Source organism: Macaca thibetana, chromosome 12 (genome assembly GCF_024542745.1).
Source record: "Macaca thibetana thibetana isolate TM-01 chromosome 12, ASM2454274v1, whole genome shotgun sequence".
NCBI classification, from domain to species: Eukaryota; Metazoa; Chordata; class Mammalia; order Primates; family Cercopithecidae; genus Macaca; species Macaca thibetana.
This window is the reverse complement of record NC_065589.1, coordinates 39,527,590-39,554,400: the sequence shown is the minus strand read 5'-3', so window position 1 is coordinate 39,554,400 and position 26,811 is coordinate 39,527,590. Positions and strand designations below refer to the sequence as shown.

Genomic DNA, 26,811 nt, shown 5'->3' with positions numbered 1-26,811 from the left:
AATGATCTGCCCACCTCGGCCTCCTAGAGTGCTGGGATTACAGGCATGAGCCCCCACACCAGCCCAGGCAGTATGGTCATTTTAACAATATTGATTCTTCGTATTCATGAATATGGAATATTTTTCCATTTGTTGGTATCATCTCTGATTTCTTTGAGCAATGTTTTGTAATTCTTGTAGAGATCTTTCACCTCACTGGTTAGCCATATTCCTAGTTATTTTATTCTTTTCGTGGCAATTGTGAATGGGATTGCATTCTTGATTTGGCTCTTAGCTTGGATATTGTTGGCGTATAGGAATGCTGCTGATTTTTGTACATTGATTTTGTGTTCTGCAACTTTCCTCAAGTAGTTTATCAGATCAAGGAGCTTTTAGGCAGAGACTATGGGATTTTCTAGGCATAGAATCATATTGTCTGCAAACAGAGAGAGTTTGACTTACTCTCTTCCTACTTAGAAGCCTTTTATTTCTTTCTCTTGCCTGATTGCTCTGGCTGTGACTTCCTGTACTATGTTGAGTGGGAGTGGTGAGAGAGGGTATCCCAGTCTTATTCTGGCTTTGAAGGGGAATGCTTCCAGCTTTTGCCCATTCAGTGTGATGTTGGCTGTGGGTATGTCATAGATGGCTTTTATTATTTTGAAGTATGTTCCTTCAATGCCTAGTTTGTTGAGGGTTTTTAACATGAAGGGATGTTGAATTTTATTGAAAGCTTTTTCTGTTTCTATTGAGATAATCTTGTGGTTTCTGTTTTGTTCTGTTTATTGATGAATCACATTTATTGATTTGCATATGTTGAACCAACATTGCATCCCATGGATAAACCCTACTTGATCATGGTGGATTAGCTCTTTGATGCGCTGCTGGATTCTGTTTGCTAATGTTTTGTTGAAGATTTTTGCATCTATGTTCATCAAGGATATTGGCCTGAAGTTTTCTTTATTTGTTGTGTCTCTCCCAGGTTTTGGTATCAGGGTGATGCTGGCCTCACAGAAGGAATTAGAAAGGAGTCCTTCCTCCTAAATTTTTTGAAAAGTTTCAGTAGGAATGGTACCAGCTCTTTTTTATGTATCTGATAGAATTTGGCTGTGAATCTTTCTGGTCCTAGGTTTTTTCTGATTGGTAGGTTTTTTATTACTGATTCAAATTTGGAACTCATTATTGGTCTGTACTGAGATTCATTTTCTTCCTAGTTTGATCTTGGGAGGTTGTATGTTTCTAGGAATTTATCCATTTCTTCTAGGTTTTCTAACTTGTGTGCATAGAGGTGTTCATAGTAGTCTTTGTGGATTTTTTGTATCCTGTGGGGTCAGTAGTAATGTCCTATATGCCATTTCTGATTATGTTTATTTAGATCTTCTCTCTCTTTTTTTCTTTGTTCAGCTAGTGATCCATTTTATTAATTCTTTCAAAGAATCAACTCCTGGAATTGTTGATCTTCTGGTTTTTTTGTTTTGTTTTGTTTTGTTTTATTTTTGAGACAGAGCCTCGCTCTGCCACCCAGGCTGGAGTCCAGTGGCGAGATCTCAGCTCACTGCAACCTCTGCCTCCTGGGTTCAAGCAGTTCTCCTGCCAACCTCCCGAGTAGCTGGGATTACAGGCACGTGCCACCATGCTTGGCTAATTTTTGTATTTTTAGTAGAGATGGATTTCCCCATGTTGGCCAGACTGGTCTTGGACTCCTGGTCTCAAGTGATCTGCCCACCTCAGCCTCCCAAAGTGCTAGGATTACAGATGTGAGCCACTGTGCCTGGCCTATCTTTTGTATGGTTTTTGATGTCTCAATTTCCTTCAGTTCAGCGCTGTTTTGGTTAGTTCTTGTCTTCTGCTAGCTTTGGGATTGGTTTGCTTTTGTTTCTCTAGTTCTCTAATTGTGATGTTAGGTTGCTGGATTTGTAATCTTTCTAACTTTTTGATGTGGGCATTTAGTGCTATGAATTTCCCTCTTAACACTGCTTTAGCTATGTCCCAGAGATTCTTGTATGTTGTATCTTCTCATTAGTTTCAAATAATTTCTTTATTTCTGCTCTAATTTTATTATTTACCCAGGAGTCATTCAGGAGTAGACAGTTTAATTTTCATGTAATCATATGGTTTTGAACAATTTCCTTAGTCTTGATTTCTATTTTTACTGTACTATGATTCAAGGGTGTGGTTGGTATGATTTTGGTTTTTTGAAATTTGCTGAAGATTATTTTATGTCTGATTGTGTTGTCAATTTTAGAGTATGTCCCATGTGCAGATGTGAAGAATGTATATTCTCTTGTTTTGTGGTAAAGTGTTCTGTAGATCTCTACTACATCCATTTGGTCATGTGTTAAGTTCAGGTCCTGAATATCTTTGTTAGTTTTCTGCCTCAATGATCTGTCCAAGTATACTGTAGTCTCTAAGAATTACAAATCTGGGTGCTTCTGTGTTGAGCGTGTATATATATTTAAGATAGTTAGGTTTTGTTAAATTGAGCCCTTTACCATTACGTAACTTCTTTGTCTTTTTTATCTTTGTTGGTTTAAAGTCTGTTTTGTCTAAAGTAAGAATAGCAACCCCTGCTTTTTTCTGTTTTCCGTTTGCTTGATTGATTTTTCTCCATCCCTTTACTTTAAGCCTATGGGTGTCATTGCATGTGAGATGAGTCTCTTGAAGACATCATACCACTGGGTCTTGATTTTTTCCCCAACTTGCCACTCTGTGCCTTTTAATTGGGGAATTTAGCCCATATACATTCAAGGTTAGTATTAATCTGTTCTGATTTGATCCTACTACCATATTATTAGCTGATTATTATACAGACATGTTGACTTGTGTGTGTGGTTGCTTTATAGTGTCACGGGTCTATGTACTTAAGTATGTTTTGGTAGTGGCTGGTAACGGTCTTTCCTTTCCATATTTAGCACTTCCTTCAGGACATCTTGTAAGGCAGGTCTGGTAGTAATGAATTCTTTTAGCATTTGCTTCTCTGAAAAGGATCTTATTCCTCCTTCACTTATGAAGCTTAGTTTGGTTGGATATGAAATTCTTTGGAATTTCTTTTCTTTTCTTTTCTTTTCTTTTTTTGAGGCAGAGTCTTGCTCTGTTGCCCAGGTTGGAGTGCAGTGATGTGCAACCTCTGCATCCTGGGTTCAGGCAATTCTGCCTCAGCCTCTGGAGTAGCTGGGATTACAGGTGCTTGCCACCACGCCTGGCTGATTTTTGTATTTTTTAGTAGAGATGGGGTTTCACCATTTTGGCTAGGCTGCTCTGGAACTTCTGACCTCATGATCCACCCTGCTCAGCCTCCCAAAGTCTGGGATCCCAGGTGTAAGCCACCGTGCCCAGCCTCTTTTCTTTAAGAATGCTGAGTATGGCCGGGCGCAGTGGCTGATGCCTGTAATCCCAGCACTTTGGGAGGCCAAGGCAGGTGGATCACGAGGTCAGGAGATCAAGACCATCCTGGCTAACACGGTGAAACCCTGTCTCTACTAAAAAAAAAAAATACTAAAAAAAAAAATACAGCCGGGCGCGGTGGCTCAAGCCTGTAATCCCAGCACTTTGGGAGGCTGAGACGGGCAGATCACGAGGTCAGGAGATCAAGACCATCCTGGCTAACACTGTGAAACCCCGTCTCTACTAAAAAATACAAAAACTAGCCAGGCGAGGTGGCGGGCGTCTGTAGTCCCAGCTACTCGGGAGGCTGAGGCAGGAGAATGGCGTAAACCCAGGAGGCGGAGCTTGCAGTGAGCTGAGATCCGGCCACTGCACTCCAGCCCCGGCAACAGAGTGAGACCCCGTCTCAAAAAAATAAAAAATACAAAAAAATTAACTGGGCGTGGTGGCGGGCGCCTGTAGTCCCAGCTGCTTGGGAGGCTGAGGCAGGAGAATGGCGTGAACCCAGGAGGCGGAACTTGCAGTGAGCCAAGATCACACCACTGCACTCCAGCCTGGGCGACAGAGAGAGACTCTGTCTCAAAAAAAAAAAAAAAGAAAAGAGGCCGGGCGCAGTGGCTCACGCCTGTAATCCCAGCACTTTGGGAGGCCGAGACGGGCGGATCACGAGGTCAGGAGATCGAGACCATCCTGGCTAACACGGTGAAACCCCGTCTCTACTAAAAAAAAAAAAAAAAAAAAAAAAAAACTAGCCGGGCGAGGTGGCGGGCGCCTATAGTCCCAGCTACTCGGGAGGCTGAAGCAGGAGAATGGCATGAATCCGGGAGACAGAACTTGCAGTGAGCTGAGATCCGGCCACTGCACTCCAGCCTGGGTGACAGAGCGAGACTCCGTCTCAAAAAAAAAAAAAAAAAAAAAAAAAAAGAAAAGAATGCTGAACATATGCTCCCAGTCGCTTTTGGCTTGTATGGGTTTCTGTTGAAAGGTCTGCTGTTAGCCTGATGTGTCTCCAAGTTTTAAAATATTTAAATAGATGTGCCAATTTTCACTATATAAATTCTGAAGTAATGTATGAAAGTATATAATACATGTGGTTTAACACCTGAAATAAAATCATTCACAAAATATCTTAGTATAAGAATGAGGTTACTTATTGTTTGCCTATACTTGTGATAATTTTAAAGACAGACCCCTATAGGCACTGCTTTAAGATGTTAAAAGACGTTAATGTTTGAACTGCAAACTGATAGCATTTACGGTGTTAGCAAAAAATGGGACATGAGCACTGGTGTTGGAAGGATACTTTTAAGTGGTTCTGTGGTTCATGAGTTTAAAGAATTAAGTTTTATATCAAAGTTTTTCTTCATTAATAAAATAATGACCCTTTATTTAGTCAGTTTATGACCGCCTAAAATGTGAACATTTTTCAATTTGATACCAGTTTTTCCAGGTTGTATGGCCATGGAAATTCTGCTTCTTGTATTCAGTAACCCTTAGAGTTTTCTGTTTTTTCTCATTCACTGCCACTGACTGTTCTTCTGTCCAGTTATACTGGTAGTTTCCTCATATACTGATAAGATTAGTGAGGTCATCTGTGTGAAGTGGTAAGCATAGTGCCAGGCACATGATAAGTGCTAAATACATGTCAGTGACTTTTATTATTACTTTACACTCTTATCTGCCACATCTAATATACTTCATGCCTCACCTTTCTGGTACCAGAAGTCAATTAATTACTCCCTGTTTGCTGAAACATGCCTTTCATTGTATTCCTTAGATTACATTGGTTTGTATTAGGAGACTCTAACCTTTGCTAGAAGGTTAGACATAACTCATGTCTAAGAAATGTTGACATAACTCATGGTTAAGTTCCTATTGAATAGACTTTTACAACTTTTACAGTCTGGCTTGTGACTTAATCTCCATTTAATACTAGTTGCTGTAAGATGGAAACCATTTTAAGTCTTAAATAACTGGTTTATGAGTATAATGGATTGCCTGTACTGTATTCTGAAATTCAGACATCAAAAAAGATGTTCCAGTCTTCCTTGAATTCTTTTTTTTTGTCCATGTAATAGCTGGCATGTTTAAAATTCAAAAGATTATGTAACAAAAATACATAATGAGAAAATATTTCCTTCCTAATCTTGACCCACATTCAACCATTTCCCTCCCTAAAGGAAACCAGCTTTACCTGTTTTGTTAAATTTTTCGATTTTGTAGTGAGTGTGTATATTTCAACCTAATGTAATGGGGCACTTTAGTATGTTCTAGGTTTACCAGTTGTCTTTATATTTCACTTTATGACTTTGGGTGCCTACTGGTTCAAAAATACATGTGACATAGAACTTCCTAAAATGAACTTGATGTTCCAGATAATGCAGACCATTTAAATACAAGTAGCACAGAGAAAACTCTTTGTACTCAGTTTGTTTCTGACCACTATTCAAAATTGCCAGGAACTCTTTAATTGGGTCTTTTTAGGCTGATGTCTAACTCCTCTTACCTACAGTCTCCTCATTTTTTCCTCTATTTTTGTTTTGACTTAACTACTACTCTAGTAATTGCAAATCAAGTGAAGAAAATACAAGAATTGTCATATGCCCTAATCTGCAAATAATATAATAATTCTATAACACAGTTATTGTTAATTTCATTTATTTTGAATTTTGGTAGAGAATTATAACTTTATTACTCCAGAAGTTATATGGAATCTATTTTAAAATGAAGACGTGATTTAAGAAGGCAAATAGTGAACTAATATCTTTTTCTTTATTTAATATTAAGTTAGTTAGCGTAAATGACTATTTAATATTTTTAAAATTCCAACACATTCAGTCTTTGAAAATGTACTTTGATATATTGTCTTCCCATCCCCTAGGAAGTATTTAAAGAAAGAATTGGTTATACACATATGTTTGAAGTATTAAAATCCCTGGGTCAGCCACCACTGGAATTACTTAAAGAACTTATGAATATGGTGAGTTTATAACTTTTATTAAGAGAACTTCTGTTTAATATCCGTTTTGAAAATGGTAACTAACCTTTTATCTTTTTTGTTGCTTTTCAGGCTGTAGAGGGTGACCACACTTCAGTTGGAATTTTGGGCATTAGTAATGTCCAACCTCTCTTGCTTCTTATCCAGTGGCTTCCAGAACTACAATCCCATGACCTGCAAATCTTCATCTCTGATTGGCTGAAAAGAATTTGTTGTATTAATAGACAGAGTCGAACTACTTGTGTCAATGCAAACATGGGGATTAGAATCATTGAAACCCTTGACTCGCATTCTTCCCTCCATCAAACTTGTGCTGAGAACTTGATTGCAATCCATGGTTCCTTGGGGAGTCAGTCAGTGAGCTCAGAAGAAATCCGTCGACTACTAAGATTGCTGAGAGTGGATGAATCTGAGTCTATTCACCCTTATATCACTCCTGTGACTCGAGCAATCCTGACAATGGCTCGAAAACTAAGTCTAGAGAGTGCTCTCCAATATTTTGATTTGTCACATAGTATGGCAGGAATTTCTGTGCCTCCCATACAGAAATGGCCGGGGTCCGCCTTTTCTTTCAGTGCTTGGTTTTGCTTAGATCAGGATCAATTGACTCTTGGCATTGCTAACAAAGGAGGGAAAAGGAAACAATTGTACAGGTATTGGTAAAAATTATGGAATATAAATGAATACTGTCATAACAATATGTGCTGTGATTCTTAAACAGGAAAACTGTTTCCAAGCATCTAGCTTTTAGATGTACAATTTATCTAAAGCCTCTTCATCCTGAGGCTTTATACAGTTTAATTGTAAGTGCTCTATTGCTTTCATAGTAATAGCTATATACCTCAAATATTGCTGGTTAAGTTTTGAGGCTACGTTGGAAACAAGTTTCCCTCTTAAAAGTAGTGTAAAAGTGAAAGGAAAAATGAGTAATAATCTTGAAAATGGGCCAGGTGTGGTGGCACGCTTGTAATCCCACCACTTTAGGAGGTAGAGGCAGGTGCATTGCTTGAGGCCAGGAGTTCAAGACTAGCCTGGGCAACATGGCAAAACCTTATCTCTACAAAAAATATAAAAATTAGCCAGGTGTGGTGGCACACACCTGTAGTCCCAGCTACTTGAGGATCACTTCAGCTCAGGAAGTTGAGGCTACAGTGAGCTGTGATTGCACCACTGCACTTCAACCTGGGTGACAAAGCAAGATGTCACACACAGAAAAAATCCATGAAAATGAATAATGGCCAGGTGTGGTGGCTCACACCTGTAACCCTAGCACTTTAAGCAGTTGAGGTGGGCGAATCACTTGAGGTCAGGAATTCAAGACCAACGTGGTCAGTATGGAGAAACACCGTCTGTACTAAAAATATAGAAATTAGCTGGGTGTGGTGGTGCATGCCTGTAATCCCAGCTACTTGGGAGACTGAGGCACAAGAATCACTTGAATCCAGAAAGCAGAGATTGCAGTGAGCTGAGATCGTACCACTGCACTCCAGCCTAGGCGATAGAGGAAGATTTTCCTCAAAAAAAAAGAAAAAAAAAATGAGTAATGATTTCTATTCCATTGAATATACTATAAGTATATATTACATATAAATATGCTATATATTTACATGAAGGAACAGAAAACCTATGTGTATGTACATCCAGAATTTAATAGCTACTACTTTTTAATATGCCTTGTGTTTTTTTTTTTTTTTTTTTTTTTTTTGAGACGGAGTCTCGCTCTGTCACCCAGGCTGGAGTGCAGTGGCCGGATCTCAGCTCACTGCAAGTTCTGTCTCCCGGATTCATGCCATTCTCCTGCTTCAGCCTCCCGAGTGGCTGGGACTACAGGCGCCCAACACCACGCCCGGCTAGTTTTTTGTATTTTTAGTAGAGCCGGGGTTTCACCGTGTTAGCCAGGATGTTCTCGATCTTCTGACCTCGTGATCCGCCCATCTCGGCCTCCCAAAGTGCTGGGATTACAGGCTTGAGCCACCGCACCCAGCCGTGTTTTTTTTTTTTTTTTTAAGACAGAGTTTCACTCTTGTCACCCAGGCTGGAGTGCAGTGGCACGATCTCAGCTCACTGCAACCTCCAGCTCCGGGTTCAAGCGATTCTTCTGCCTCAGCCTCCTGAGTAGCTGGGACTACAAGCGCCCACCACCACACCCAGCTAATTTTTGTATTTTTAGTAGAGGCGATGTTTCACCACATTGGCCAGGCCGGTCTCGAACTCCTGACCTCAGGTGATCTGCCCGCCTTGGCCTGCCAAAGTACTGGGATTACAGGCCTGAGACACCACTCCTGGCCTATGCTGTGTGATTTTAAAGACCTTTATTTATGCTTACTGATTCTTATTTGGAAGAATTTTAGAGATTTGAAAATTAGTAGTTTTACTTTTTTACTTTTACTAGTGGAATTCCACTTTAGAAGGCTGCCTTTTATTTACTAAACTCTTACGACCAAAATGGATTTTAAAAGGATCTTTGAAACAAGGTTGGACTAGTGTGTGGCAATAGAATTTAAGCTACAGAATTGTTGGTAAAGACATTCATGATAGCTTTATGGTTTTATGTACTTTAGTGATGAGGAAACTGAGCAACCAACTTCAAAAGTTCTGATAATACATATTTTTGTTAGTTTTTTTACAGGAAGTGGCATGGGTTTTGAAGCCTTTATTACCCATTCAGGTATGTTGGTCGTGGCAGTGTGCACAAAAAGAGAATATGCAACGGTTATGCTTCCTGACCACAGTTTCTGTGATTCCCTCTGGGTAAGGCTTTAGGGCATCACATTTAACTTCTTGTATGGTTAATGGTATTTCCCACTATTGTCATAAATTCAACAGCAGTCATTTTTTTTGTTAAAAAAATTTAAATGAGGCTGGGCAGTGGCATACCTGTACATAATCGCAGCACTGTAGGAGGCCAAGACAGGCAGATAACTTGAGCTCAAGAGTTTGAGACCATCACTGCAACATGGTGAAACCCAGTATCTACCGAAAAATACAAAAATTACCTGGGTATGGTGATTTGTGCCTGTGGTCCCAGCCACTTGGGAGGCTGAGTTGGGAGAATCGCTTGAGCCCAGGAAGTCAAGGCTCCAGTTAACTGAGATGGTACCACTGTACTCCAGCCTGGGCAACAGAGTGAGACCCTGTCTCAAAAAAATAAAAAATAAATAAATTAGTAAATATGTATTTAGAATGTTAGGATGTCTTAAGGTTTTCTATAAGTAAAAAAAATTTTTATTTTTTTTTATTTTTTTGAGTTGGAGTCTTGCTCTGTTGCCAGACTGGAGTATAGTGGCGTGATCTCAACTCACTACAACCTCTGCCTCCTGGGTTCAAGCAATTCTCTTGTCTCAGCCTCCCAAGCAGCTGGGACTACAGGCACACACCACCACACCCAGCTAATTTTTGTATTTTTAGTAGAGATAGGATTTCAGCATGTTGGCCAGGATGTTCTTGATCTCTTGACCTTGTGATCCGCCTACCTCTATAAGTAAATTTAATTTTGAATTTCATATTAAAATGAGATGGGCTGGGTGCTGTAACTCATACCTGTAAACCTAGCACTTTGAGAGGCCAAGGTAGGAGGATTGCTTGAAGCCAGGAGTTCAAGACCAGCCTGGGGTGAGACTCTCTCTACAAAAAATTTAAAAATTAGTTGGGTGAGGTGGCACACATAATTCTAGCTACTCAGGAAGATACTGGGAAGTTCAAGGCTGTAATGAGCTATGATTGCACCACTGCACTCAAGCCTCAGCTATAGAGCGTGACCCAATTTGTAAAAAAGGGTTTTTAAAAAAATGACAAAATAAAATGAGATGATAGGTTGTTTTGTGGTTTTGTTTTGTTTTGTTTTGTTTTTTTCTTTTGGAACAGAGTCTCACTCTGTCACCAAGGCTGGAGTCCAGTGGCACCATCTCAGCTCACTGCAACCTCTGCCTCCTGGGTTCAAGCAATTCTCCTATCTTAGCCTCCTGAGTAGCTGGGATTACAGGTACCTGCCACCACACCTGGCTAATTTTTGTATTTTTCAGTACAGGTGGGGGTTTCACCATGTTGGCCAGGCTGGTCTCGAACTCTTGACCTCGGGTGATCCACCCGCCTCCCAAAGTGCTGGAATTACAGGTGTGAGCCACTGCGCCCAGCCGATAGGTTGTTTTAAACAATGCATTTGTATTGTTTTCTAAAATATAAAATGCTTCTCATTTTAAAAAATGATTCTAAGGAATACTGAAGCTTTGGAAGTGCAGAAAAGGTACTGTTACAATTGTGTATATTTTATAGAATACACGTAGGTGCTTTTGTACTACTATGGAAAAAATTGTTACTTTGAGAACATCAATTTAATTAACATTTAACTAAGTTTAATCTTAATGTTCTATTTGTACAAATTATAGAGCAAAATTCTGAAAGCATTTGTCATTCCAAAGATATAATGTAATTTTATCCTTTTAAATGTGTGTTTCACTTTATCAGCACAACATAACTATTGTCCACATGCCTGGAAAAAGGCCCTTTGGTCAGAGCTTCATCTATATCTATGACAATGGACAACAGAAGGTTTCTGCCCCTCTCAGATTTCCTGCCATGAATGAAGTAAGTATATCCAACCTACTCTTTACAGGCTCCATTGATTGAGAATTCTTGAAATGTTTTAGTTAATATAGAAGGTTATGTTTGCTGTAAATATGTGGCCCCAGATTTTAAAGTGTTTTCTATGTGGTAAGACTCCACATATTAATATTCAGTTCTGTCAGCCTGTCATTATTAGATGAAGTCAAACAGTGTGAAAAAAGGAAAACATTTAAGGAAGAAACAAAGGCTTAGAAAGAAAGACTTATAACAGGAAAGCCAAAGAAATGAATAGAGCAGATCAATCTGTCGTTTAATAAAAGCTCTCTTAAGTATGTGAAATACTTAAGAGAATATTACGAGGTACTCTTCTAACTTGATTAAAATTGAAACAATAATGAAGAAGCTTAAAACCTTCACATTTTAGTTAGGTATAAAATAGAGTTTATGTATTGAAGTGGTTCTCAAAGAACACTAGAGGGCCTTTTCTGAAGATAGTGGAATAGAGTAGATTATTTCTCAAGTCCTATGATTCAAGTAATTTCTTGGTTTTCATCTCAGGGACCATTTTAGGATAGTTTGTGATTAATATTTATACATTTTAAAGAGAAAAAATAGTTTTCTCTATTTTCAAAAACAGTAAAGTTAAAAAAATTCTTAATCATATACACTTTAAAAATTCAAAAATTACCAAAGAATATAAAATCAGTCATAAAAGTAATGCATCCAAATTCTATAGGCTAAGGTAATTTTGCTAATAATTTCCTAAGTATACACATGCATGTACACATCATGATTTGGTAAAAATAAAATTGCTTCCACTTTTATTTTCATTTTATTTATTTGTGTAATTTTATGCACTATTTTATTGTGTAATTTTATGTTCAATATGAGGATATATTTTAATTAAAATTGTGTAATTTTTTGGTTTGTTTTTAGCCCTTTACTTCCTGTTGCATTGGTTCAGCTGGGCAAAGAACCACCACTCCTCCGCCATCCCAAATCCCAGATCCACCTTTCTCTTCTCCCATTACCCCTCATCGGACATCATTTGGTGGAATTCTGTCATCAGCCTCCTGGGGAGGAACAATTGAAAAATCAAAATTGATTACCAAATTGATATCAGCTGGAACCCAAGATAGTGAATGGGGGTGTCCCACATCTCTGGAGGGTCAGCTAGGATCTGTTATCATCTTCTATGAAGCACTACAACCTCCTCAGGTGAAGGCATTATATTTAGCAGGTAAGCATGTACAGTCATAATGCTTATGCAAATTTAGAGTTTTTTCTGTTGTCTAAATGTATGCTAAAGAATATATTTCATGTGAAGAGTTATTTGTTTTAACTGAAGCTAAAGGGGAAGAAAAAGCCCCTCCACATACCATACTTTTTGTTTTGTAGGCATAAATAAAGCAAACCTTTGGGAAGTATTTCAAATATCATCCATAATACTGCCTGTATTTGTCTGCTAGGGCTGTCATAGCAAAATACCACAGACTGGGTGGCTTTAACAACAGAAATTTATTTTCTCACAGTTCTGGAACCTTGAAGTTCAAGATTGAGGTGACGTCAGGATCAGGCTCTTACTTCTATAGAAGTGAGGCTTCTGTTCCTGGCTTATAGGTGGTCACCTTCTTGCTGTGTTCTCACATGGTCTTTTCTCTGTATGCATATGGACAGAGAAAGAGATCTCTTATGTTTCTTATTATAAGGGGCTCTGTCAGATTAAGGCCCATCCTGATGACTTCATTTAATTCCAGTTACCACTTTAAAGGCCCTATTTCCAAATTAGTCACATTGGGGATTTTGGCTTTAAACAGGAATTTTAGGGGGACATAATTCAGTCCATAACACTGCCAGTACTTTTGACAGATTTTAATGAATCGATGAAACAAAGTATAACCGTATCTCCAGAAGAAATTATATAACTGCTTCCAAAATTATGAGCCTTATTCTAAAACTTGTCATTTTTTCAACTGATATATTAATATACCTGAAGAATTCAGAAGGCAGTAGAATTAGGGGACCTTGAATAAGTTTGCAAACTGTTTTTCATTTTGTTTTGGCTTTTTTTCTTTTGGCTGTGATTTTTTTTTTTTTTTTTTTTTGAGATGGAGTCTCGCTCTGTCGCCCAGGCTGGAGTGCAGTGGCCGGATCTCAGCTCACTGCAAGCTCCGCCTCCCAGGTTCACGCCATTCTCCTGCCTCAGCCTCCCGAGTAGCTGGGACTACAGGTGCCCCCCACCTCGCCTGGCTAGTTTTTTGTATTTTTTTAATAGAGACGGGGTTTCACCGTGTTAGCCAGGATGGTCTCGATCTCTTGACCTCGTGGTCCGCCCGTCTCGGCCTCCCAAAGTGCTGGGATTTTGGCTATGATTTTAAATATATGTACTAATAGTTATTACTGGATCCTAACTGCTTTCAAAATTATATGTATATTCTAGCAGGATATTCAGGAGTTAAGCTTTTAAGAGTTATGTAACTCTGCAAAATAGCTTGTTATTTGTCTAAATATCTTTTTTAGATTGCATGGGAATTTTGAGATGAATGGGATTGCCCGCACTTTCAGACTTTATATTAGAACCTTATCTTTTTTTTTCTTTTCTTTTTGTTTGTTTGTTTTTTTGTTTTTTTGTTTTTTTGAGACAGAGCCTTGCTCTGTCGCCCAGGCTGGAGTGCAGTGGCTGATCTCGGCTCACTGTAACCTCTGTCTCCTGGGTTCAAGTGTTTCTTGTGCTTCGGCCTCCCAAGTAGCTAGGATTACAGGCGTGTGCCAACCACACCCAGCTAATTTTTGTATTTTTAGTAGAGACAAGGTTTCGCCATGTTTGCTAGGCTGGTCTTGAACTCCTGGCCTCAAGTGATCCTCCCACCTTGGCCTCCTAAAGTGCTTAGATTACAGGCATGAGCCACTGTGCCAAGCCTAAATGATCATTTTTAATGGTTGTGTATTTCCTTGGATTCAAGACATGTTATTTACTTAGGTTGTTTATAATTTCTTTCTTTCTTTCTTTCTTTTTTTTTTTTTTAAGACAGAGTTTTTCTCTTGTTGCCCAGGCTGGAGTGCAGTGACACGACCTCGGCTCACTGCAGCCTCCGCCTTCTGGGTTCAGGCGATTCTGCACCTCAGCCTCCTGAGTGGCTGGGATTACGGGCGCCTGCCACCATGCCCAGCTAATTTTTTAGTATTTTTAGTAGATGTGGGGTTTTACCATATTGGCCAGGCTGATCTCAAACTCCTGACCTCAGATGATCCACCTGCCTCAGCCTCCCAAAGTGCTGGAATTACAGGCGTGTGCCACCATGTATGGCCAGATCATAATTTTTGTTTTTGTTTCCGAGACAATATCTCACTCTGTTGCTGAGGCCAGAGTGCAGTGGCACAATCCCAGATCACTGCAACCTCTGACTCCCAGGCTTGAGTGATACTCTCACCTCCTGAGTAGCTGAGACTACAGGCACATGCCACCACCTCTGGCTCATTTTTTATACTTTTTTGTAGAGATGGTGTCTCGCCATGTTGCCCAGGCTGGTCTCAAACTCCTGAGCTCAAGTGATCCACCTGCCTCAGCCTCCCAAAGTGCTGGGACTACAGGCATAAGCCACTGTACCTGGCTGATAATAGTTTTTTAATATTATATAAAACAATTTTTCTGTAATGGAAATTGATTTATTCCCCAATTTTTATAGGTTTTGGATAAACTGGAATATAAAAACAGTAAATTTTAGCTTAATGGGTTTCAGCTATATTGTTTGACTAGCTCGAAGTAGCTTAATTTTAAATTTTATTCTGATAACAGAACCAAGGAGACCATATATATTCAATGGTGTGTATATGTGTGTAAATAATTTTCAGGTCCAAATTGTTTAAGCCCTTGGAAGTGTCAAGAGTCTGACATGGCCGACCTGCCTGGTAACATCCTTCTTTACTACACAGCAAAGGTCAGAGTAAATTTGTGAACTGTCCATTTAGTTATAACTATGTTGTGAACTGCAATTCCTTTTCTATTCCTTTTGTCATTTCATTGGGTAATTAAAAGGAGGGGTTTGAATTGCCATCAAAATAATCATGAATTTTCAAAGGAAAGTGAGAAGCAGTAAAAAATAAGGTATACCTCCTCCACGAGGGTCCAAATATTATCCTTATGTCATACCTGTGGTACTAATGGCAATCGTTATAGTTGGAATTTGTACCGATGAATTGACTTTAGTAAGTGAAATTGTTTGTATTTGTATTCTCATAGTTTACTAGAAGGAGCGATGAAACAGAATTGTGCTCAGTTTTTTAAATGTGATATAGCCAAAAATTAAAAAAAAAAAAAAAACAGAGAAGAAGAAAAATGTTCACTTCGAAAGGAGAAAAAGGCCAGAAGGCACAGTGGCTCACACTTGTAATCGCAGCGCTTTGGGATGCCCAGGTGGATTGTTTGAGGCCAGGAGTTCCAGACAAGCCTGAGCAACATAGCGAGACCCCAGTCTCTACAAAATGTATGAAAAATGCAAAAAAAAAAAAAAGAAAAAAAAAGCCATGCTTAGTGGCATGCGCCTATAGTCCCAGCTACTTGGGAGGCAAATGTGGGAAGATCCCTTGAGCCCAGGAATTCAAGGCTGCGGTGACCTGTGATTGATTGCACCATTACACTCCAGCCTAAGCAACAGAGCAAGACCCTATCTCAAAAAAAAAAAAAAAAAAAAAAAAGGACCCAGCACAGTGGCTCATGCCTGTAATCCTGGCACTTTAGGAGGCTGAGGTGGGTGGATCACCTGAGGTCAGGAGTTCAAGACCAACCTGGCCAACATAGTGAAACCCCATCTCTACTAAAAATACAAAAAATAGCCAGGTGTGGTGGCAGGCGCCTATAGTCCCAGCTACTTGGGATGGTTAGGCCTGAGAATTGATTGAACCCGGGAGTTGGAAATTGCAGTCAGCTGAGATCACGCCACTACTCTCCAGCCTGGGTAACAGACTGAGACTCTATCTCAAAAAAAAAAAAAAAAAAGAAAGTAATAAATTATTATCATACACCAGCTGGCTAAACTAGAAAAAGATACACAAAAATGTATAATCTCACAAAACCAAAACATTTTCTGAGTCCATGTAACATTTAGCATAATGGAAACAATTAATGTTTTTACTACCTCTTTTCTTCCTCCCGGTTCTTTTATCTCTCACAATTCTTTTGTCTTTTTTCCCTCAGTCCTTACTGACCTCGGTTGCTTTTATTAGATAAGTAAAAGGGAAAAGGACTTTTTTCTACCCCACCACCCAACATTGTTTGTTTGGAGACAAGTTCTCCAAAAAAGTGGTGGGATCATGGCTCACTGTGGTCTTGAACTCCTGAGCTTAAGCAGTCCTTGCGCCCTCAGGCTCCTGAGTAGCTAGGACTACAGGCATGTGTCACCATGCTGAGCTTTTTTTTTTTTTTTTTTTGTATTTTTTATAGAGACAGGGTGTTACTCTGTTGCCCAGGCTAGTCTTGAACTCCTGGGCTCAAGCAGTTCTTCTACCCCAGCCTCCCAAAGTGTTGGGATTAAAGGAATGAGCCACCATGTCTGGCCATACTTTTAAATATTTATTTTTTGTATCTGACCTAATAAAATTTGCTTATTAGTTTTATTTTCTCCCTTCTTTTTGCTGTGATACATTTCAAACCTAGAGAGGAGTCAAAAGAATGGTAAAGTGATATCCTATATACTCTTCACCTAAATTAACCAATTACTAACGTTTTACTGTACTTGCTGACTTTGTCTCAAATCATTTGTGAAAACAAATTGACATAGCTATCAAGACATTTCAACCCTGTATATTTCTACATATTCATCTACCTACCTAAGAAAATGGCCCATAATTCATCTAATATATACTCTGTATTCAAATTTTTCCAAAAATATTTTTATAGCCTTTTAGAAATGAATCCTGGATCCAGTCAAAGTTTATGCGTTGCATTGGTTATAATATCTCTTGAGTCTTATATTTTTGTTTGCTTTGTATAACTTCTTTTCCCGAAGATACATGTTTGTTTACTATATCTTATGTTATTTCTTGGCAAGAATTGTATCTTACACCTATTTGCATTCTCCGCTATATAGCATAGATAGCTAAGAAATAATTGCATATAATCCAAACAATATATTTAGTGGCAAGTTCTGGATGTGTGACGGCCAACTTTTTTTTTTTTTTTTTAAGATGGAGTCTCACTCTCTCACCCAGGCTAGAGTGCAGTGGCGCAATCTTGGCTCACTGCAACCTCTGCCTCCCAGGTTTAAGCAATTCACCGGCCTCAGCCTCTCGAATAGCTGGGATTACAGGCACCACCACACCTGGCTAATTTTTTGTATTTTTAGTAGAGACGAGGTTTCACCATGTTGGCCAGGCTAGTCTCGAACTCCTGACCTCAGGTGATCCGCCTGCCTTGGACTCCCAAAGTGCTAGGATTACAGGTGTGAGCCACCGCACCCAGCCCTGTTGCATTCTTTATATCCCTCTTGGAGGTTAATGATACATTTTTAAAATTCCGCTATAAAGAAACCAGTTTACTTTTGTTTTGTCCTACTGTTTCACCAGCTATTTCAGCATAGAACATGTTTTGTTATTTTAACTTAGTTATTAACAAATACTAGTTTGGGAAAAGCTGCTCCAGAGGATTTAAAAATAGTCAAGTTTTTTATTTTTTGTACTCATTTATCGGAGGTGTTTAGTCACCCATTTGCTTAAAACTTATTGAGTGTCTTCTTAGTGTCAAGAATTATGCTATACCCTTAGGATACAAAGATAAATAAAGTGTCTGTAAGAAGTTTACAATCTAAAGTAAAATAAATATTTTTTTTTAAATAAGTTCAACATAACTTTATGAGCATTTGTTTTCCTTTTTAGCTACCATTTATGGGGTGTTAACAATATGTTAAGCACTTTGCTAAGTGCTTCATGTGTATTGTTTCACTTAATCTTCACAAAAGCCCTGAGAGGTATATGGTATGATCTGTTATCTTTTCTAAGCTTTAGCTTTCTGAAGCACAGTAAGTAACTTGCTTAGACTCATAATTCTAGGGAATCCTAGAGTTAGAACCCAGCCTGTTTAATTTATATCCTTAGCTAATATACAATATTTCTTTGTTGGAATAATGTACAAAATAATAGTGAGGGTGCAAATGAGGAGTGGTTTGTTTTTCCAGGAAGCTAGAAAATCATAAAGAAGATGGTTTCATTTGTGTTTTAGAAGACAAGGTTGAGGAGGGATGCATGGTAAATATCACTTAAAAAGGCATAGACTGTAAAACTGGGTTCTACATGTATTTGGGTATACGGCACTGAGCAAGAGTATATGAGACTAGAGAGCAAGGTCACATTATAGCGAACCTCCTATGTCAGAGTAAATAATCGGCAATGGATAGAATTTTAAGCAGAAGAGTAATATTATCAGGTTCACGTTTTAGAAATGGTCTTAAGCTGCAGCGTGAAAGTTGGATTGGAGGGGTAGGATTCTAGAGGCAGTCATACCATTAGGAGATTATTGTGTTAAAACAGGTCATAGATACACAGTTTTTAGTTACAGACTAAAGTAATAACTGGAGAAAGACGTGTGTCTCTGAGACGGATAATGTTTACGTTAAGTATTTGTTTTATTAAAGCAATTTTTCTCATTTGTTTAAAGAGGAAATCAGTAGCTACATCATGTGCGCTAAAATTTGTAGGTTTACTTTCTTTTGGAATAGGGATTAGATTAGATTCAAGGATGCTTCATTACCTGAAAATTTGGATTGAATATGAAGTTAACATGCCTTTACAAATGGAGGTTAACAAATAACTTTGTTTCTAAAGTTGCAGACTAAGCTCTTACTCTGAATACAGCCAGAATTGTCTGGCAGCAACATGAGGGAAAATAGTATATTATTCCTGTAGTTGTATTTTTATATCATGATTTTTTTTTGTTCTGTGATTTATCTCTCATTTTAATCACACATTTTATGTGTATCTTGAAATTGTGCCTAGGGAAGTGCTAATGGAAATAAAACATTGAATTTTTTTAAAGCCAAAAATCTGTTTTCATGTATTTGTTTAAAAGATGAAAATTTTAAAACTGTGACTGGCGGGGCCGGGCTCAGTGGTTCATGCCTGTAATCCCAGCACTTTGGGAGGCTGAGGTGGCGGATCACCTGAGGTCAGGAGTTCAAGACCAGCCTGGCCAACATGGTGAAACCCCATCTCTACTAAACATACAAAATAAGCCGGGTATGGTGGCACACTCCTGTAATCTCAGCTACTCGGGAGGCTGAGGCAGGAGAATTGCTTGAATCTGGGAGGCAGAGGTTGCATTGAGCCAAGATCACACCCCTGTACTCCAGCTTGGGTGACAAGAGCGAGACTCTCCCAAAAAAAGAACCGTGACTGGCGAAAAAGTTCTTGTTATATATAGCTCATCTGTCAGATGACAAGCAGCAGTGACCTACTTTTCTTAAGTGGGTGCTTTAGAATCTAATTCCTGAGTCTTTTTTTTTTTTTTTAAACGGAGTCTCACTCTGTCACTGAGGCTGGAGTGCAGTGGCACCGTGTCAGCTCACTGCAACCTCTGTGTCCTGGGTTCAAGCAGTTCTCCTGCCTCAGCCTCCCAAGTAGCTGGGATTACAGGGGCTCACCACCACACCGGCTAGTTTTTGTATTTTTAGTTGAGACGGGGTTTTACCATGTTAGCCAGGCTGGTCTCGAACTCCTGACCTCAGGTGATACCCCCTGCCTCGGCCTCCCAAAGTGCTGGGATTACAGGCATGAGCCACCACGCCCGGCCCTAATTCTTTCTTTTAAGAGAGAACAGCAATACTAAAATTCATATGATGGGCATCTTATCTTTAACTATCCTATATTCCTTTTTATATTATGGTGAAATGTTCTATATGTGGTTAAATTTATGTTTTGTTCTAATTGGTGGTTTGCCATATTTTTCTTTTATTCTTAGGCCTGCAAAAATTCAATTTGTCTTGATTTATCTACTAATTGTTTACATGGAAGATTAACAGGAAACAAAGTAGTGAACTGGGACATTAAGGTAAATTAATAGTAAATGTTGGGCAACACATTATATGAGTTTACTGATACTCTTATTAAAGATTTTGTTTTTAAAGCACCGCCTGATTGATCTGAATAATAGATGTCAGTTAAAATGTTATGCAAACATACAATTTGAAGGATAAACAAATGCAAAGTTAAATGACTGACATAGTTGAATGACTTGGTTTGAAATGTAATTACCTTTGTAAGCTACAGCAGGTCTTTGAATAATGTCGTTCATTATAAAGTCAGTGAGAAAAAAATCAATTCCTGGCAGGGGCAACTGTCTGTGTGGAGTTTGCATGTTTTTGCCATGTCTATATGAGTTCTCAAATCTTATTTTCCTTTTTCGTTGACCTCATATTTGTGTCACAGCTGGAACTTTCCTTCCATCTAGAGGCCTCTACTTAGTTTCCAAGACCAAACTGCTCTTATGGGTATCCCTAGCACTTTGTTATTTCACTTACCATGGCAAATAGTAACTGCTTGGTTAATGCTCTAGTAGTCCATAAGAACTTTAAAGGAAAGGTCACTGCTTTTTTCTTTTTTTTTTTTTAACCAGTTCCTGGTACAGGGTTATGCAACAAGTAGGTGTTGACTGAGTGATTAAATTAGTAAAGGTTGTTTACGGTGAGAGAGTCTTAATTCTTAAATATAGTGTTTCCTTAAATTATATTTTAAATAGAAGTTATAACCTAAGTAAAATAAAAGAAATATAAAAGATAATTATAAGAGGACTTGCTGGTAAATCAGGGAAATAAAAGATAATTATAAGAGGACTTGCTGGTAAATCAGGAAAAAAAACTTTTCTAATCAGTTAACACCAACCAAATACATTTATTATTTTCAGTGAAACAGAAATCATTAAGGTAATTTTGCCTGTGTAGAAATAAATCTATCAATTAGTGTTAATTTCATGTTATTCATGGTATATAAAGCATTTTTCTCCTTAGTTTTGGTATAAGGACACTTGTTCTTGTTCTTTTTTTTTTTTTTTTTTTTTTTTTTTTTTTTTTTTTTTTTGAGGCAGAGTTTTGCTCTGTTGCCCAGGCTAGAGTGCGGTGGTGCGATCTCAGCTCACTGCTACCTCTGCCTCCCAGGTTCAAGTGGTTCTCCTGCCTCAGCCTCCCAAGTAGCTGGAATTACAGGCACCTGCCACCACGCCCAGCTAATTTTTATGTTTTTTAGTAGAGACAGGGTCTCATCATGTTGGACAGGCTAGTCTTGGACTCCTGACCTCAGTTAATCCGCCCACCTTAGCCTCTCAAAGTGCTGGGATTACAGGTGTGAGCCACCATGCCCAGCCAGAGCACTTTTTTTAAATCTGTTACCATGGTAAGATTTATGACGTGATTGACAATTCATAAATTAACTTTTGCTTCACTTGTAAGACTGATTTTACAAAGCTCATTCCATGTGGTATTTTATATATAGAAATCTGTTTATATGTGCCATATGTACCTAAAAATCAAAGCAGTTTTTTTGTGGCCTGAGTTACGGCTATGTGTATTATTAACTAGTTAGACTTTTGGCTGAGGTGGAAATCAAAAAGCAACAGAATTTCAAAGAGAAAGATGTATTTTTATACTGTAGCCAAATGAAAGATCAAAAACGTTAAATGAAATGACAACTGGTAAAATAATATTTGCCTTCCAAAAAGTTAATTTACTTACTTATAAAAAAAGCTCTTCAAAATTGGTATGACAAACGGTCAAAACAAAGTAGAAGATATGGGGCCAGGCACAGTGGCTCACACCTGTAATCCTAGTACTTTAGGAGGCCATGGTGGGCAAATTGCTTGAGCCCAAAAGTTTGAGACCAGCCTGGGCAACATGGTAAAACTTTGTACAAAAAATACACACCTTAGCTGGGTGTGGTGGTACATTCCTGTAGTCTCAGCTACTTGGAAGGCTGAGGTGAAAGGAGCACTTGAGCCTGGGAAGTGGAGACTGCAGTGAACTGTGATCAGTCCAGTGCACTCCAGCTGAGTGACAGAGCGAAACCCTGTCTCAAAAACAAACAAGAAAAACTCAACAAAGTAGCAGATATGTAGGATGAATAAGTCCAGAGATCTAATGTAAAACCTGAGGACTATAGTTAATAAAATTACATTTTTTTAGGGAGTTTTGTTAAATAAGTAGATTTTAGCTGCTCTTGTCACAAAGTAACTATGTGAGATGATAGAAATGTTAATCTGCTTCACTATAGTAACCATTTTATTATCTATGTGTATCCTACAACATTATGTTGTAAACTCAAATATACACAATAAAATTTATTTCTAAGAAAACAAAGAATATGAAGAGGTTGTTTGAAGACTTAAGTTGTATCCAAATGGCAATTCAGAACACTTTAATAATTAATAATAAGAGCAAACCTCGTATGGTATCGACTGTATGTCAGACACTGCACCTTTTATATGTTAGCTTACTTAATCCTTGCAATACTTTATGAAGTAGGTGTTATTATTATCCCCATTTTACAGATGAAGAACTGAGGCCAGTGATATTAGTAACTTATCAAAAGATATAGAAAATATTTTATTAAGCCAAAATATCCAAACTTTGAACTTCGGCTGAAATACCCTCTCTACCTTTTTGTAAACTAAAAGTTGAGGAGTCAGTCATATTTCTACCACCAGGTGCATTTTTTTTCCATTATTTTTTCTCTTGTTTATTATGCCTAATTGCCTAGTGACAGTTGTTTTTCCATTGTTGGAGTTACATTATAAAGTCCACTTATGGGGTTGTTTTATTTGCCTATGTTCAAAATCCCTAAACTTTGGAAAACAAAGATGGAGTAAAAATGATCTGGCCTGATTTCTCTTGAGTATTGATTGTGGTGACCCTTGAAGGTGCCCTGTAAAGCATCTTCCTACCCAAAACTTTCTTCAGCTTGTGTTATCCTACACATTGCTTAAAGGTTTATCTAGCAAATTATAACTTCATACATGTGAAGATATTAAATGACAAAATTGTCCTTGTTTTATAAGATTTAAACATTATAATTTTCCCTTTAGGATATCATAAACTGCATAGGCGGGTTAAATGTACTCTTTCCTTTGTTGGAACAAATCAGCCACTTTAGTGAAGGACAGATTCCTGAAGAAAAGAATGAAAGCACCGTTCCTGAATCAATAACACCTGTTGAAGGAGATTGGCTCGTATTGACTTCCACAAAGGCCTCAGGTATTAAGATGAAATTAACACAAAATAGTCATTGAGAAATTTGAAAGTTAATTGAGAAATAGATGAAAATGTTTTACTGTCATTTGGAAGAAACTTAACCATTTGTAGCTGTAGCAGCTGTTTCTACTTTTACTAATATCATTCAGAAAGTTTATAATACTTTCATCAGAAAACTGCAGATTGATCTCCAATATCCTTAGCTTATACTCTTAGTGGAAATATGACCACATTGTTAAATTTGTGGTAGAGAAAATATGTGCACATAAATATACAATATTGCAGTTCCTGCTTTTTCTGATTCTATTGTACAATAGAGCGTTGGAAGCTGACTGCTGAACCAGATTTCTACTTTGTATAACAGTGTGCATTAACATATAGAAAATGTGATATAAAAATGATTAGAGTAATTATGATAATTAATATGTTCCTGATTCCACAGAGTCAAGACTAGAGAGAAACCTAGTTGCAACATTTATCTTGATTGTGAAACATTTTATTCAGAGACATCCTATCAATCAGGACAATCTTATTCACTCCCATGGAGTTGCAACTCTTGGTACTTTACTTCAGAAGGTGAGCCAGTCTAACGTTGTGTTGATGTAACTAATGATTGTGATTTGCAGTTGATGTTGGGATTTTTTTCTTCCCAATCAATATATTTTTAAGGATTATTACAACCTGGGTTTTATTAATGGATATAATTTGTTTCACAGGCAGCTTTTAAAAACTTGCATGGAATCATCTTATATAAGAAATACTTATTTTATGTAATAGTGTATGATCTTTGATGTATACAACCTTGTTTGATAGCTTTGGTATTTGGGATATTGAGAAATATAAGACTATTTTAGGAATATGACAGTAGGAGAATATACTGTGGTGTAATATCAGAAAAACCAATACTTAAGTTTTTGTTTTTCTAATGTGGGTTTTTCTATTTGTATGCTTAGTAGATGTTCTGAATTAATGATTTAAAATTATAGCTTAATGACAGTTATTTAAACTGAACTATATGAAACCCTCTTCTGTTTGATTTCAGGTGCCAAGCACCTTGATTGATGTTAATGTATTGATGGCAGTTCAGTTACTAATTGAACAAGTATCATTAGAGAAAAATATGCAGCTCCTGCAACAAATGTATCAGTATTTACTCTTTGACTTTAGTATTTGGAACCGTGGAGATTTTCCCTTTCGAATTGGTAAGAGCAGGCTTTCAGATAAAAACTTTATAGTTGTTTTAGAAATTTATAACTACCTATTGACTTTGTTTTAGCTGAATTACTTACCATTGAACTTTCTGTTTTAGGTCACATACAGTATCTTTCAACCATCATTAAAGACAGCAGGAGAGTTTTCCGAAAGAAGTATGGTGTGCAGTTTCTCCTAGATACACTTAGGATTTATTATGGGTATGATGCCCTTGTTCCTTCTCACTTTGATATATTGTTTTCTTTCTGCTACTTGATGGAATGTGTAGACTGTAGACTTTCTCTTTACCAGCGATTCTAGTATGTTTTAACTGGAGAGAGGTAGGATAGAGTGGAGGTTAAAATGAATAGTGGATCGCTACACAGGATTTGAATCTGGCTTTCATTAATTGTGCAACTGTAGGCAAATTACTCAACTTCTCTGTGCTTGAGTTTCTTCATTTTTGATAGGAGGTAAGAAAACTGTTACCGCCTTTGGTTGTTTTGAGGATTAAATTAATTAGTTAATAATGTAAAGCACTTAAACTATGTCTGCTATGCAGTGGGTGTTGTATTCACATAAACTATTTTATTCCCTGAAACTCTTAACTCAGAAGATTTTCCTTAAAAAGAAAAGCAAGCCAGAGTTACCATGAATCTCAGAATTACATGGAAATATTTTTTTAACACTATGAATTCTTTTATATAGAAAATATAGAAATGTAAAAATTAGGCTGGGCACAGTGGCTCACACCTATAATCCCAGCACTTTGGGAGGCTGAGGCAGGCAGATCATAAGGTCAAGAGTTTGAGACCAGCCTCGCCAACGTGTTGAAACCCCGTCTCTACTAAAAATACAAAAATTAGCCAGGTGTGGTGGCATATGCCTGTAATGCCAGCTACTCAGGAGGCTGAGGGAGGAGAATTGCTTGAACCCAGAAGGTGGAGGTTACAGTGAGCCGAGATCACGCCACTGCACTCCAGTCTGGGCAACAGAGTGACACTCCATCTCAAAAAGAAGGAAATGTAAAAATTAAAATTTCAATTTTTATTCCTTGTTTTCTCTTTCAGGAATGGTTGTAAATATAATGAGCTATCTCTAGATGATATTCGAACAATAAGGACTTCTTTATATGGACTAATTAAATATTTTCTGTGCAAAGGTGGATCTCATGAAGAGATACAAAGTATTATGGGGTACATAGCTGCTACTAATGAAGAAGAACAGGTATTATGCCTAAGATAAATCTACTTTTCCTTAAGCATTTGAGTTGCTACATCATCTTCTGAACGTATGTATGTGTCTAGTTAAATATTTTGAGGGTAAACTATGTGTAGTGTCACATGCAATATTAGGTACTTAAGTACATTTTATTTTTTTTTTTTTTTTTTTTTTTTTTAAGATGGAGTCTCGCTCTGTCAGTCAGGCTGGAGTGCAGTGGCACGATCTCAACTCACTGCAACCTCCATCTCCCAGAAGGAGAAGTGATTCTCCTGTCTCAGCCCCCTGAGTAGCTGACATTATAGGTGTGCACCACCACACCGAGCTAATTTTTTGCTTTTTTTTTCTCAGTAAAGACAGGGTTTCACCATATTGGTCAGGCTGATCTTGAACTCCTGACCTCAAATGGTCCACCCACCTAGGCCTCCCAAAGTGCTGGGATTACAGGCATGAGCCACCACGCCAGGCCAGAAGTAAATTTTATCTACTAACTGAATTTTTCGTAAAATAGATGACAGTGTAATTTAATATTCCAGTTAGCTAGAAAATTTAAAATATGGAAATGGTTGCTTTGTCTGGCAATTCTGAAGCCTGTTTTCATAGTCCACATGATGTATGTTTACCTATCATCAAAGTTATCATCAAAGTTACCAGGTAGATTTATTTCTTTTTTTGTTTTTGTTTTTGTTTTTGTTTTGAGACAGTCTTGCTCTGTCACCAGGCTGGAGTGCAGTGACACGATCTTGGCTCACTGCAACCTCCGCCTCCTGGGTTCAAGTGATTCTCCTGCCTCAGCCTCCCAAGTAGCTGGGACTGCAGGCGTGCACTGCCACATCCAGCTAATTTTTGTATTTTTACTACAGACGGGGTTTCACCATGTTAGCCAGGATGGTCTCGATCTCTTGACCTCGTGATCTGCCCTCCTCGGCCTCCCAACATGCTGGGATTACAGGCATGAGCCACCATGCCCAGCCATTAGTGGGTAGACTTCTAACATAACCTAGGTTCATAAAATGTTATGTAAAGAGTAAATTATAAATGTGTGTCTAGTTTTACATACATTATCCCATTTAATCCTCAGAACTACTTTTTAAGTCAGTGGTTTTCATTGTTTGGCCCCTAACCAACTTTACCTGAGAACTTGTTAGAAATGCAGATATACTGCTAATTCAACTGCTGAACCAAGCCCTCCAGATTATTCTCGTGCACATGGTAAAATTTGAGAACCACTGCTATAACATAATACAGACCAGG

General features: G+C 38.1%; 2 protein-coding genes across 10 annotated transcripts in view; one reads left to right on the top strand and one right to left on the bottom strand.

Moving 5' to 3' along the window:
• SUMO1 (small ubiquitin like modifier 1) overlaps positions 1-26,811 on the bottom strand; it is a 1,087,495-nt gene that overhangs the window by 948,203 nt on the left and 112,481 nt on the right. The window lies entirely within an intron of this gene.
• NBEAL1 (neurobeachin like 1) overlaps positions 1-26,811 on the top strand; it is a 206,357-nt gene that overhangs the window by 94,376 nt on the left and 85,170 nt on the right. For all 9 annotated transcript variants that reach the window (XM_050750762.1, XM_050750761.1, XM_050750760.1 and 6 more), the window contains 12 exons: positions 6,242-6,340; positions 6,431-7,011; positions 8,977-9,109; positions 10,823-10,942; positions 11,858-12,161; positions 14,774-14,859; positions 19,869-19,958; positions 22,980-23,148; positions 23,588-23,721; positions 24,188-24,347; positions 24,455-24,557; positions 25,407-25,563. In XM_050750762.1, the coding sequence (XP_050606719.1) occupies positions 6,242-6,340; positions 6,431-7,011; positions 8,977-9,109; positions 10,823-10,942; positions 11,858-12,161; positions 14,774-14,859; positions 19,869-19,958; positions 22,980-23,148; positions 23,588-23,721; positions 24,188-24,347; positions 24,455-24,557; positions 25,407-25,563 (2,136 nt within the window). The remainder of the gene's footprint in view (positions 1-6,241; positions 6,341-6,430; positions 7,012-8,976; positions 9,110-10,822; positions 10,943-11,857; positions 12,162-14,773; positions 14,860-19,868; positions 19,959-22,979; positions 23,149-23,587; positions 23,722-24,187; positions 24,348-24,454; positions 24,558-25,406; positions 25,564-26,811) is intronic.